At 50.4% G+C, this 13,137-nt stretch overlaps 1 protein-coding gene across 1 annotated transcript; it reads right to left on the reverse strand.

The window, feature by feature from the left end:
- Positions 1-1,017: 1,017 nt before the first annotated feature.
- Positions 1,018-12,010, reverse strand: LOC120381432 (zinc finger protein 345-like). The gene is made up of 3 exons (XM_039499629.1): positions 11,984-12,010; positions 5,798-5,911; positions 1,018-5,494 (listed from the first exon to the last, which is right to left on the reverse strand). The coding sequence occupies exon 3, from the start codon at positions 5,484-5,486 to the stop codon at positions 3,783-3,785; it is 1,704 nt and encodes a 567-aa protein (XP_039355563.1). The 5' UTR covers positions 5,487-5,494; positions 5,798-5,911; positions 11,984-12,010; the 3' UTR covers positions 1,018-3,782.
- Between the last annotated feature and the right edge of the window lie 1,127 nt (positions 12,011-13,137).

Below are 13,137 nucleotides of genomic sequence, written 5' to 3' on the forward strand. Positions count from 1 at the left end.
TCCCGCCCCTCCTCCAGCTCCACCCTCTGCACCCCCATCCTCCCCACTCCCCAACCCAGCATAAGTTTGGCTTGTGACCTTTGGCACAGATAAATGGCCTTGTAGTTCCCCTTTTGGCTTTCGGGGAACTGAACGTGTCTACCTAAGACATTTGGGACTTAGCGGTAACCACAAGAACATGGACGTAACGACCAGAAACTGGTTTGTGCAACAGGTTTCGAGAACGAGCTCGTTGGCATTAATAGGTATGACTGTGCTAGCCTATAGGAGAAGTGCTCCCCGATATTATGGGGGTGAGGACGTTAGATTCAGGCACAGGTTGGGCACTGGCATGAATACTCAGGAGAGTGCTCAGACCCAAACCACCACGTGGCAGCAGCTCTCGCGGGCTTTTCCCGCTCTTGGCTTTTTCATCTCCTTTATTTTTCAAGGGCTTGTCTCCACTTACCGGTGGATCGACGCTGCGGCGACTGATCCACCGGGGGTCGATTTAGCGGGTGTTCACTAGACCCACTGAAACAACCGCCAGTCGCTCTCTCGTCGACTCCGGTACTGCACCGGAACGAGAAGCGTAAGGTAAGTGAATGGGAGAGTTTCTCCCGTCAAACCAGCGTGGTGTAGACACTGCAATAGGTCGACCTAAGGTACTACAGTCCTATATCGGTATAACGACATTGCTCAGGGTTTGAAAAATCCACACCCCTGAGCAATGTCGTTATACCGACCTAACCCCCTGCAATGGGCTCCCCCCGGTACAGCCTGGCACTGTGGGACCGCTGTGCCTCCTTAACTCTCCTGCCTGGGTTGTCTCTCTCAATGCTGTGGCAGTGACAAGCAGCAAATCTCAACCGGTCCTGTGATCTCTCAGCCCTTGGCACATGGAGCCCCGCACCCAGCTAAATTGCATGAATGCTCCCTGAGTCACTCCTGGAAAATACGGAGAGGCACCGGCCAATCACCCCAGAAACATACCGTCTTACACTGCTCCCGCCTCCCTTGGACAGTGCAAGCTCATTAATTAATTGGCCACTTCTTCCAAGGGACATGGACATGCCCCAGCCTTTGTAACCTGAGGAGAGATTCCCCAGGCACTTCAACCAGACCCACACTGGTTTAGGTCAAATATAAAACAGATTTATTAACTACAGACAGATTTGAAGTGACTATGAGTAGCAAGAAGAGAGAGAAAAATTGGTTACCTACCAAATAAAAATAGAAACAGAGTCTAAATCGAACTTTAACAGACTAAGCAAGATTTGACTCAGAGTCTCTCCCCCTAATAGACGTTAGCAGCAGCTCCCAGCTCTCAGTACTCAGACTGAACTCCCTTCCAGCCTGGGACCAAGCTCCTAGTGCAAAGTCTTTGTCCTCCAGACAATCTTCCAGGTGTTGATACGAGGTGGGGAGAGGCCAGGTGATGATGTCGTTCTCCCTCTTTTATACTTCCAGCTGCTAGAAAGATCCTTGCTGTGACATTGGTTGGGGTAAATTCAACAAAAACAAACCAACCCCCCACTTCTATTTCCTCCACACCTGGGCAGCATTTCCCATAGCACAGGATTAGCTAGGAGACACCTTCGTAGGGCCTGGCTTACAAATGCTCTGGGAACCGAATACTGCACATGGGCATTTTGTCTAGTTCCCAGTCAGTTACTGTGGAATTCTCTTCCCCGGATCATCTGAGACAATACTGACTAAACCAGCAGTTCCCAAACCGGCTTAAGGGGATCGCCAGGGCTGGCGTTAGACCCTGGACTGAAGCCCAAGCCCTGCTGCCTGGGGCTGAAGCCCTCTGACTTCAGCTTCCGGAGGGGGGGGGATCCTGTAGCAATTGTTGTTAGAAGGGGGTCACGGTGAAACGAAGTCTGAGAACCGCTGGCTTAAACAATTGAACTCCACTGTGATCGTCTGCGCTTGCTTCAGTTAGTTGCACAGTTTGGGTCAGCTGGTGTTCACCATTTCCCAGCGGAGATTTTAAATCACGGCTGCTGCTTTATTAGCCTGGCCAGTGAATTGGAGAGTTCGCTCCTGTTGACAGAACTGCACCTGAACTTTCTCCACGTCATCATGGCGGGATGGGGGAAAACGCAGCACTGAAGTGAGACGTCATGACTTTAGCAATTGGTCATTTGCTCCAATAAATCTGAGCTCCAGCCTGTCCAACTAAACAAATCTCCAGCTGGGCGACCAACCAGCCTTCGGGAAAGAGAGAAACCCACATCACGGACAGACTAAATGAAAATGAAAATACCAAGTGAAATTCCAGAACAGGTTACATCTGATGACTCAGAATTAAGACAAGAGATTCTCCCATCAGATTCTCCTCTGAGCCACTCAAACCTGCTTCACTCAGCACTGTCTCATTACTGAGTTATGTTATGTACAAAAGTTTTAGCATCCTAACAGCCTCATAATGAGGGCAAAAAACATCTAACCTTCCCCAAAGTGGCTTTGCCAATAAACGGAAACTGGGATTTAAAATCCAAATGATCACTCTGTGTTTGGGATCCATCTGAATTCCCCTTCCAGGAACTGACACTTTCATCTCCCCATGACTGATTAAACAAGTCAAAGCATCTCCTCCAAGCCCAGACAGCTGAGAACACTGCACCACACGACACTCTGAGAGGTGCAGCGACAGACTGTGAAGAAGAGAAACTCTGCCTGGCTCAGAGAGGCGGTAACAGTTCTGGAACGATGGGGAAGGAGGGAATCTCTCTGAATCACCCCATCTCCTTCCAGTGTCACAGAGGCTGAAATGACATTGTTTTTCTGCTCCTGCTTCTCTTCATTATATTTAAATGTATCATAAATGAAAAAAAGGGTCCAAAAATGCCATTGAGCACACTCCACAGCAACGGGAGAACAACTGAGAATGATACAATCTGTATCACTGGTGACTATAAAAAATAACCGTACAATAAGAGGAACGGTATAAATGTGATGCTCCTTGTTTCATGGAAGGAGAGACAAACTCCCGTTACTCAGGGGACAATGGAGTGGCTAGAAAGGACAATCGGGTCCACCCCAGAAAAGGGTGAGCTGCCCAAGGGAAAAATGAGCAAATCACCTGGACAAGCTGAGGGATAACACTGATGCAAATGGTTCGCACAGCTTTAAAGGTCACTACAGCGAAAGTGTTAAAGAAAAAAATGTCTTGATAGCCTAGAGGTTATGATGATGTTTAACTCCCTTGCTGATTCCGATAAGGGCTGAGCTCCGAGTGAAGTTTTTCTCACACTCACAGCATTCAAGGGGTCTCTTTCCCGTGTCGATTCTCCGCTGTCAAGTGAGCTGGGGGCTGCAATTAAAGGTTTTCCCACACTCGCAGTGTTTATAGGATCCTTCTCCCGTGTGGACTCTCTGATGTGCAGTGAGTAGTGATTACATATAATGATTAATTGCACAGTTAAACAATCACAGAATACCATGTACTTAAATACTTTTGGATGGCAATTGGTATTCTATTGTTTAACAGCGCGATCAAAACTGTGAATAATCACGATTAATTTCTTAAATCGCAATTCATTTTTTGAGTTAATCATAGTTAACTCACGTGATTAATGGACAGCCGCAGTACTGAGGTGTGAGCTTTGACTGAAGGTTTTCCTGAATTCACATTAATAGGATCTCTCTCCCGTGTGGATTCTCCAATATCTAGTAAGGTGCGAGCTGAGAGTCAAGGTTTTCCCATACTCAGAGCATTCATAGGATTTCTCACCTGTGAGGATTCTCTGATGTTGAGCAACATTTGAACTGTCAGTGAAGCTTTCCCCGCACTCTCAGCATTCATGGGGTCTCTCTCCCGTGTGGATTCTCTCATGTCTAGTGAGCTGTGAGCCGCAATTGAAGGCTTTCCCGCACTCACCACATTTATAGGGCCTCTCCCCAGTGTGGATTCGCTGATGTTTAATGAGGTTTGAGGTGGAAATGAAGCTTTTCCCGCACTCACAGCATTCGTAGGGTCTCTCTCCCGTGTGGATTCTGTGATGTCTAGTGATGTCTGAGCTCCTAGTGAAGGTTTTCCCACACTGAGAGCACTGAAAGGGCCTCTCCCCTGTGTGGATTCTCTCATGGGCAGTAAGATCAGAGCTGTAAGTGAAGGTTTTCCCACACTCACGGCATTCATAAGGTCTCTCCCCCCTGTGCATTCTCTCATGTCTAGTGAGCTTTGAACTGCAACTGAAGGTTTTCCCGCACTCACGGCATTTATAGGGCCTCTCCCCGGTGTGGATTCTCTGATGCTGAATAAGCTTTGAGCTGGCAATGAAGCTTTTCCCGCACTCACAGCATTTATAGGGTCTCTCTCCCGTGTGGATTCTCACATGTCTAGTAAGGTCTGAGCTCCTAGTGAAGGTTTTCCCGCACTGAGAGCACTGAAAGGGCCTCTCCCCTGTGTGGATTCTCTCATGGGTAGTAAGATCTGACCTGAGAGTGAAGGTTTTCCCACACTCTCTGCATACATGGGGTCTCTCTCCTGTGTGGATTCTCTCATGTCTAGTGAGCTCTGAGCTGCAATTGAAGGCTTTCCCGCACTCGCCACATTCATAGGGCCTCTCCCCGGTGTGGATTCTCTGATGCTGAATAAGGTTTGAGCTGGACGTGAAGCTTTTCCCGCACTCACAGCATTTATAGGGTCTCTCTCCCGTGTGCGTTCTCTCATGTCTAATGAGGGATGAGCTCCGAGTAAAGCTTTTCCCACACTGAGAGCACTGAAAGGGCCTCTCCCCCTTGTGCATTCGCTCATGTGTAGTGAGATACGAGCTGAGGGTGAAGCTTTTCCCACACTCTCTGCATTCATAGGGTCTCTCTCCTGTGTGGATTATCTCATGTCGAGTGAGCTGTGAGCTGCAATTGAAGGTTTTCCCGCACTCACAGCATTCATAGGGTCTCTCTCCCACGTGGATTCTCTGATGTCGAGTGAGATGTGAGCTGCAATTGAAGGTTTTCCCGCACTCACAGCATTCATAGGGTCTCTCTCCCACGTGGATTCTCCGATGTTGAGTGAGGTGTGAGCTGCGATTGAAGGCTTTCCCGCACTCACAGCATTCATAGGGTCTCCCCACAGTGTGGATTATCTCATGTCGAGTGAGGTGTGAGATGCGATTGAAGGTTTTCCCGCACTTGCAGCATTCGTAGAGTTTCTCTCCCGTGTGGAGTCTCTGATGTTTAATAAGGGCTGGGCAGTCACTGAAGTTGTCCCCACACTCCGTGCATGTGTATTTTCTCTTTCCTCTGAGGATTTTCTGCTGGACTGTGGTTTCTTTCAGGTCCCTGTGAGTTTCCCAAGGGTAAATTACTTTTCTCATTTTCTCCCCTGACTGGTTTCCCTGCTCACTCTCTGGACTGCGCTGAACCTCACAGGCTGTTCCCTGCTCATGACTCCTGGACACGTCCGCTTTGGAGCTTTGCGATAATGCTCCGTCTGATTCCACTTGCTCAGGAGCTTCCTGCTGAGAATTCTGCTCCTCATTCTCACTCACCATCGTGTCACCTGCTGGGACAGAGAGAGAAACCTCAAACTGGGCTGGAGAAGGGAAGAGCAAACCAAAATAAGTGCTGGAGAGATGTCAAAAAACAGGCACTGAATTCCCCCAAACTCTTCCCCCCAATTCTGCCTTCACATCCCATCCAAATGCTCAGATGGAAGGGAGGAAGCTATGAGCTGTATCTGCCCTGACGATACGGCACCTGCTGGGGACAATCCTGAACTGAGACCTCCCAAGCTCTTTGTAGGGTATCCCCAGATTTTTTGCTCAGGCACTTACAGATTCTGAGTTGGTTAAATGTTCCTCACCCGTGCAGGGACCTCTGAGGATCTCTCTTTCCTCTGAACCCTGGAGGTCTGGGACCCACGGCTCTGCCCCTCGTTCCAGCTGGGAGATGACATCAGGTTTGGAAACTGGAAACCCTACTCAGAAGAAAGAAAACAAAGGAGATCAGGTGAATTTATATGACTTTGTCATGAAAAATAATTATTAATTTAAAACGCAGTCCTTAGTAAACCAGTGAAATCCCAGGGCCAGCTCCCCAGGTCCTCAAAGATGCAGAACACTCTGCTTAAGAGGGATTGAAATACACACATATCTGCTAGGAACACACACAGACAGACACTGTGACAGTCTGTAACCCTGTATTCACTCTTTTGCAAAATTATGATATATTTTATACAAAGTGTGCCTTGTCAGGCATCATTTGGAAACTCATAATACGCTGAACATTATTGTCTTGTTAAACTGTGTGTTCAAATAGAAACACTGCGTATATAAAGTGTAACAGAGCTCCTTCTCCGGCTCAGTGGGTTCTGTTCTGCCTCTTAGTGGCGGGCTGGGATATTCCTCTCCCCCTCAGGATTTCCCCACGCCCCTGGGTTTACTGTTCACACCTTGCCTGAGCAGGGTTCCTCACGGCCTTTGTGACAGGGGAAGGGGGAGGGGAGCCTCTTAATCTCTGGTAGCCCCTCTGGGCATGGTGGTGACAGGCCAGATACCCAGTTCAATCTCTCCCCTCTGGTGGGTTCTCTTCCCCGAAGGGCTGTTTGCCGTGTTGGGCAGGATTTCCCCAGCCCTTCGCCTCTGTACCTGTGGGGTTTCCCTCCTGGTGCTCATCAGCGTCTGCACCGCCCAGCTCTCCAGTAGTCCGCCTGCCTGCCTCCCACAGCACCTATCACGCGCTCCTATCTGGCCGGAGGGGGGGCTCTTAACAGGTTCTGGCAGGCCCCTTGACTGGCCCCAGGTGTCTTAATTAACCTGGAGTAACTCCTGTTCAGTTACCAGGGGAAAAGGAACCTGCTTATCCTGGGGTAATATACTTGCCTTCCACCTCTCTCCTGCAGCCATCTGGCTTGACCCCCTCACAAAAGAGAGAAGATTTTACTGCATGATGTTACTGAAAAAAATGTTACAGTTCTGGGGAACACCCACAGCCCAGTTCCTCAGAGACAGCAAGGCCAGCACCTGGTTAAATGGGCACTCTCCAGTAGTGAGCTGGAGAAGGCGTGAGCGAGAAATTGACATTTTATCCCAGGGAGGACTTGAACTCACATCCACGACAGACAGCCTGTCACCACGGCTCAGCTGAACACTGAAGCTGTTTCTAGCACAAAGGCCTGAATTCTAAAAAGAGGTGGGGAAAACACCTGACTCTCTCTCCTGCCCCTTTTCTCTCTGAACAGCTCCTGAAGAACTGAACTTTGGGAGGCGGGGCCCCTGGCTGAAAGGAAACCCAGCCTGTCACGGCATGTGGAGAGAAAGAGACATTGGCTGTGGATCTGTTCTAGCTTGTGAAGTCAGACGATAGTTTGCGTTTCATCTTTTATTTCTTTTGGGAGCAATTCTGACTTTTATGCCTCATTCCTTGTAGTCACTTCAAATCTTTTCTTTCTGTAGTTAATAGATACGACAATAAAACAACTTTACTGTTGGATTACAGTGTGTGAGACATTCCCCTTGGGATAACAAGCCTGGTGCATGGATGAAGTGACAGACTTTGTATGACCTTGTAGTGTTCAGTAATGTGCTGGAGAGTGCCAGACACCCATTTCTGGGGGAGAATGGGCCGGTATTCCCCTGGGGTGTCATTCACGAGTGGCGGAGTAGCAGCACTCAATGCTGCGAGTTACATGCTGGAGACTGTGTGTTGGCTGCCCAGGAGTGGCTGCTCTCACAGCAAAGCAGTGTGGAAAGGCACCCCAGGCTGGAGCAGTGACGGGGGACAGCTGTACCCTGCGTAACGTCACAGACACTCATTAGCAAAGAGGCTCCTAAAACACACAGACGGTAAATGAACGTCTCAGAAAGTGAAGACTCCAGACAGAGGGCAAGTCTCCCGGGCTCTGCTTCTTGCTGACAGAGAGGTCCTGAGATAATGCGAGTGTCCTGGGGAATCTGGGAACAGTCAGCATGGGCTGGTGGGGTTCAGTGGAGAAAGTGAATAGGAAGGGCAGGGATATCACTGAATGCAGGATCTCACCGCTGTTAGATGTCAGGAAAGCGCATAGTGCAGCGTTAGGGAATCCAGTGAGTCAGGTGTAACGGGAGGGAGTATGAAAATCCCTGGGTGTGGAGAACACGGGGAAATTAGCCGCTAGAATCCAGGAGCAACAGACACTAATTCCTCTGGCCAAGCAGAATGTGAAAAATAAGCATCAGGCCAGGTGACGTCAGGAATGATGGCCCCCAAGATCCAAGGAGCCTGCAGAGAAGAGAGATGGTGGCTATTGCAGCTGCTGATGGAGGAGAAAGACTCTCAGATGTTTCACTACCAACCGAGGCCATTTTCACATGCTGGGGGGCAATCCAGACCCGTGAGGAGTTGTGTCATCTGTAATCCTGGGTGACTTTCAGTGTTCTGCTGCTGGAGCTCCCTTGTCTGGATGCCCCCAGCCAGCATTCAAGGCCGCGCTGAGTGTCTGTGAGATAAATAACCCTGGCCCAGCAGCTCTGACTGCAGCCGCCTGCTTCTTACACCCCCGGCACATTCCGGATCCTACCAGCCTTGAATAAACCTGGCAAGAGTCAGCAACAGCTGAATTTCCCCCAAACCACGTGCTCTGCAATGGCGACTTTTTCCTGGATCGTTCAGAGGAATAATGATTGTTTGCTCCTCAGAAGAGACAAAATGGCCCAGCTTATCACTTCAGCTGGAGCTGGCTATCGCTTGAGTTCAAAGACAGCACCGGATTCGTTTAGATTAAGAGTAAAACAAGTTTAGTGACAAAAGCATTCAGGTGAGTTCAGGTATAAAGGAGAAAGTCAGAAATGGTTACAAGCAAGTGAAAGTGAAAAATTTCTGGAGACTAGGACCTAACAAAACTACAATCTTGGCTCAAGGTAAGATTCTTAACACACTACTTTCCAGCAGGAGGGCAGACCACCCCCTTACTCAACATCTCCCCCAAAGTCCAAAGGGCTTGGGTCTGTTGTCTTCTTAAGTGGAAGATAAGTTGGGGTTCTCTGCCTCTCTTTTGTGTAGTTCAGTGAACCTTTGAAAGGGAGTTTTCTGGAGGTTCCTCTCCAAAGTAACGTTCATTCAAGCTGCGAGGAAGGAGGCCTGGAGTCTAGCGCTGAAGGATGTTCCATGCTTGTTTCTTCCCCCGCTGGTGTTTGCTAAAATGGAATTTGGTCTGTTCCTGCGATATCCCCCCTGCCATGATGCTGAGTGGTTGCCTCTGCACCTTGTTAGTTTGATGGCTTCTTTTATGCAAACTGCATTCGCATTGTCTCTTAATGTACCTCCCCCTCCTAACATGCAGCGGCTGGCTGCCTGCTGGCATCCTGTTGCCATAGGCAGCAGCAGCTTTCATTCTGGCAGGGGCTTTTCTGCGCCCCTCAGCTTTGCGCGCCCGAGGCAAGCGCTACCCTTGCCGCGCCCTTGTTACGGCACTGAACTTCTGCTGGTGGCATCTGACTCAGATAGTGAAACATGCATCAATCTGCCCTGCTTTGGATTGTTATTGAACAGAACCCATCATCAGCATGGACACATGTCCTCAGGAATGGTGTTTGAAGCATGAAGGGACATACGAACCTTTAGCGCATCTGGCATGTAAATATCTTGTGAAGCTGGCTACAACAGTGCCATGCGAATGCCTGTTCTCACTTTCAGGTGACATTGTGAACAAGAAGCAGGCAGCATTATCTCCTGCAAATGTAAACAAACTTGTTTGTCTGAGCGACTGGCTGAACAAGAAGTAGGACTGAGTGGACTTGTAGGCGCTAAAGTTTTACATTGTTTTATTTTTGAACGCAGTTATTTTTTGTGCATAATTCTACATTTGTATGTTCAACTTCCATGACAAATTGGACTACAGTACTTGAAAAATACTATTTCTTTTGTTTTTTAAAGTGCAAATATTTGTAATCAGAAATAAATATAAAATGAGCACTGTACACTTTGTATTCTTTGTTGTAATAGAAATCAATATATTTGAAAATGTAAAAACATCCAAAAATAGAATACCATTTATTTAAGTATTATTTTTAACAGTCTAATTAATCCTGATTAAGTTTTTTAATCACTTGATAGTCCTAATTGGTATCTTAGGCTAGATACGCACTACAGGTTATGCCGGCATAAATTATGTTACTCTGGGGTGTGAAGACGCCACCTTCCTGAGCAACGTAAGCTACAGTGGCGTGTCGGTGTGGCCAGCGCTGTCAGTGGGAAAGCGTCTCCCGCCAACAAAGCGACTGCCGCTCCTGGGGCCTGCAGTAATTAAGTCGATGGGAGAACTCTCTTCTGTTGGTTTAGAGTGTCTGTAGTGCAGCCACAGCCTTCCATGACACCTTTCAAACACACGACAACCTCAGCATTACAAACACCAGAGTTATGAACTGACCGGTCAATCAGACATGTCATTTGGAATGGGAATTACCCAATCATGCAGCAGCAAAGACACCCCGCACACCCAAACATACCCCTGACTGACAAAAAGTGTTACCGACAAAAGTGCTAGTGTAGACATCGTCTTGGGGCTGCGTTAGGCGGAGCGGTGACAGGAAGTGTAACAGGTAAACTGGAATATCTGTGAACCTGAGAGTAGAGAGCGTCCAATGGAACGGGGCTGGACTCCCCAGGGAGACTCGCAGAGGGCCCAGTGGTTTGAGTGGGTCTGTCGCTTCCCTCTTGAGAATATTTTGAAGTGCTGTAAAATCCACATGCAGACTCTGGCATGGTCTCCTCTTTACAGATCTGCCAAGATAGCTCCGTTGCTTAGGGCTGTGAAAAATCACACCCTCCTTCCCCCCCACAATCTCTCTCTCTCTCACACACACACACACAGAGCTATATGGGTAAAACGATGAGTGTGGCCACAGTTATAGTGGCAAAACGTCCACTACAAAAGATGAAGCAAACTAAATGCCCAGAAACTACTATACTGCAGAGCTAAGGGTGCCCAGGGCTGTCTCCTGCTTTTCACCATATGGACGGTGGTTAAACTTAAACCTCTGCAAACCAGAAAATGAACAGTAAATGTACACGTCTTCCCTGCATTGTCACCTTAACTCTGCTCCCATCCCTGCAGCTGGTAAGAGCCCCTGGGAGGGTGGTGCAAAGATTAACAAACTACCCCAGGGACTGGGGTATTCCCCATCTGTTCAGGGCTGCACACCAAGGCTGGATGCCTTTCTGAAAATGATTTAGTCAAACACCAGGTGTCCAGCTCAGTACAGCAGTGACTGAAAGAAATTCTACAGTCTGGGTGATGCAGGAGATCAGCCTAGACGACCAAATCATCCCTTCTGGCCTTAAAATTCAATGACTCTATAACAGATACGAGGAAGGACGACGAACGCGCCATCGTTTCTGTTGTGTTCACAGACGGGAATCCCGGCATTTATCCGCATGCCCCCCAGCTGTGCGCACTGGGTCAGCTGTAGCTGTAGCTGGATGGTGGAGGGAGCAGTTGGAGCAGCTTGGCAGAGCTGTGACCGTGGTCTGCAGAGAGGTGCAGGTGACCCTGAGGGACCGAGTCTGCCCCATTTCACTGCCCTACAGCGTTGTAGGCTGTGTCACTAAAGGTGCACAAGGGGGGGTTCTTGCCACGGGGATTGTCAGCGCTCTGGTGGGACACACGCTAGTGATCTGCGGGGTGTAGTGAGGGGCCAGTGAGGGCAGTGACTCAGAGGGAATCCTCACGGTGAGGGCAGGGGAGTGGGATCAGTTTGCAAGTCGGAGCTGGCTTGCGTGCAGCAGGATCAGTGTGTGAGTGAAGGCCGAGGTTGGAAGCTTCTGTCCATTATGCGGGACCCAAGCCCCAGTTTCACCTTAAAACCAGAAGGTCTTTGACCGTGTGCCAAACTGCTCCTGGGCTCTGTTCCCGCAGTGTTGTGCAGCAGGGGAGGGCAGAGGGCTGGTGTGTGTGTCACTGGCATGTGGGGTGATGCTGAAACCGGGCAGCGTAACGGTTACACCGTAGGGGTGACATGAACCTTAACTAGTCACTTCCCCTTCTAAGAACCGAGGGGACGGGACTCCTTACCCAGCGAGGTCACCGTCTCATAGTTCTCCTGCATGACGGCTCTGCAGAGGGCTCTCTGAGCGGGGTCCAGCAGAGCCCCCTCTCCCCTGGTGAAATACACAGCCACCTCCTCGAAGGTCACCGGCCCCTGAAAGAGCAAGAGCCCAACACTCAGCACCTGCTGCCCCACTCACAGCCCCACTATTCCTGGGGGAGAGGAGCCCATCAAATGGAAGCTCTGGGTGACTCTCAGTCAGCAGAGTCCCACCCCCACCCCGCTCAGAGCATCCAGGAAACGCCAGGGGGAGGGGACGAAGCGAGAGCCCCTCCTCTCTCCCAGCAGATCCATCACCCCCCTACTAGCCACGGATGGATACAGGAGATGGAGCCCCTAGCAGGTAGGAAGCCCAACACTCTCCTTGTTGTGAGGAGCTGGGTATGAGGGAGGGGAATCTCCCCTAAGTCTGACTGGTGGGTGCCCCCTTCATATCTCTCAGCAGCTGCTGGTTAGTCGGGTCAGGCTCCAGCCCTGGGAGTCTGGTGCTTGTTCCTAACCCCAGCTAGGTGGGTTGTTTCCTGTTCCACAAATTAGGGGGTTTCCACCTCCGAACCCCACGCGTATGTGCAGGGAGACCCAGTGCAATCCCGGCCAGACGAGCTCCAGAGCTCACCTCTGGAGCCGGGCCAGGATACACGGGGCTGGGCTCAGAGCATGGACAGGACCAGCGGGATGAGGTTCAGTGTCGGCCCCCGCAGGGAAAGGCACCGGCGCCGTCACGCCCACCTCCGCAGCCGCTCAGAGAAGGGTTGGGAAGGGGAGACACGAAAACTGCCCTGAGGGTCGTCCCAGGGAAGGGGAAACGAGACGGCCCCGGGGGCGGCAGCAGTGTGGGAGGTGGAGGGGAGAGAGACGGAGCCAGGAGCGGGAACGGGATCAGGAGCAGAGGCAGAGGTGGGGTCAGTGTCCCCAGCGGACAGCACCTCTCGACGGGGTTCAGGGGCCGAGGGTACAGGGAGAGGCAGGGGTCCCTCAGGGACGCCTGGCCTGGGCACCCCAAGCTCAGCACCGGTCACCACAGTGTCGGGCAGGATGGCAGTTGGGCCCCAGCTGGGAGGAAAGGCAGCACGTCGCCTCGGGGTGGGGTGCACCCAAGGGCTCGGGGCCCGCTCCCTCG

This window comes from Mauremys reevesii, linkage group 14 (genome assembly GCF_016161935.1).
Source record: "Mauremys reevesii isolate NIE-2019 linkage group 14, ASM1616193v1, whole genome shotgun sequence".
In the NCBI taxonomy this organism is placed as follows: domain Eukaryota; kingdom Metazoa; phylum Chordata; order Testudines; family Geoemydidae; genus Mauremys; species Mauremys reevesii.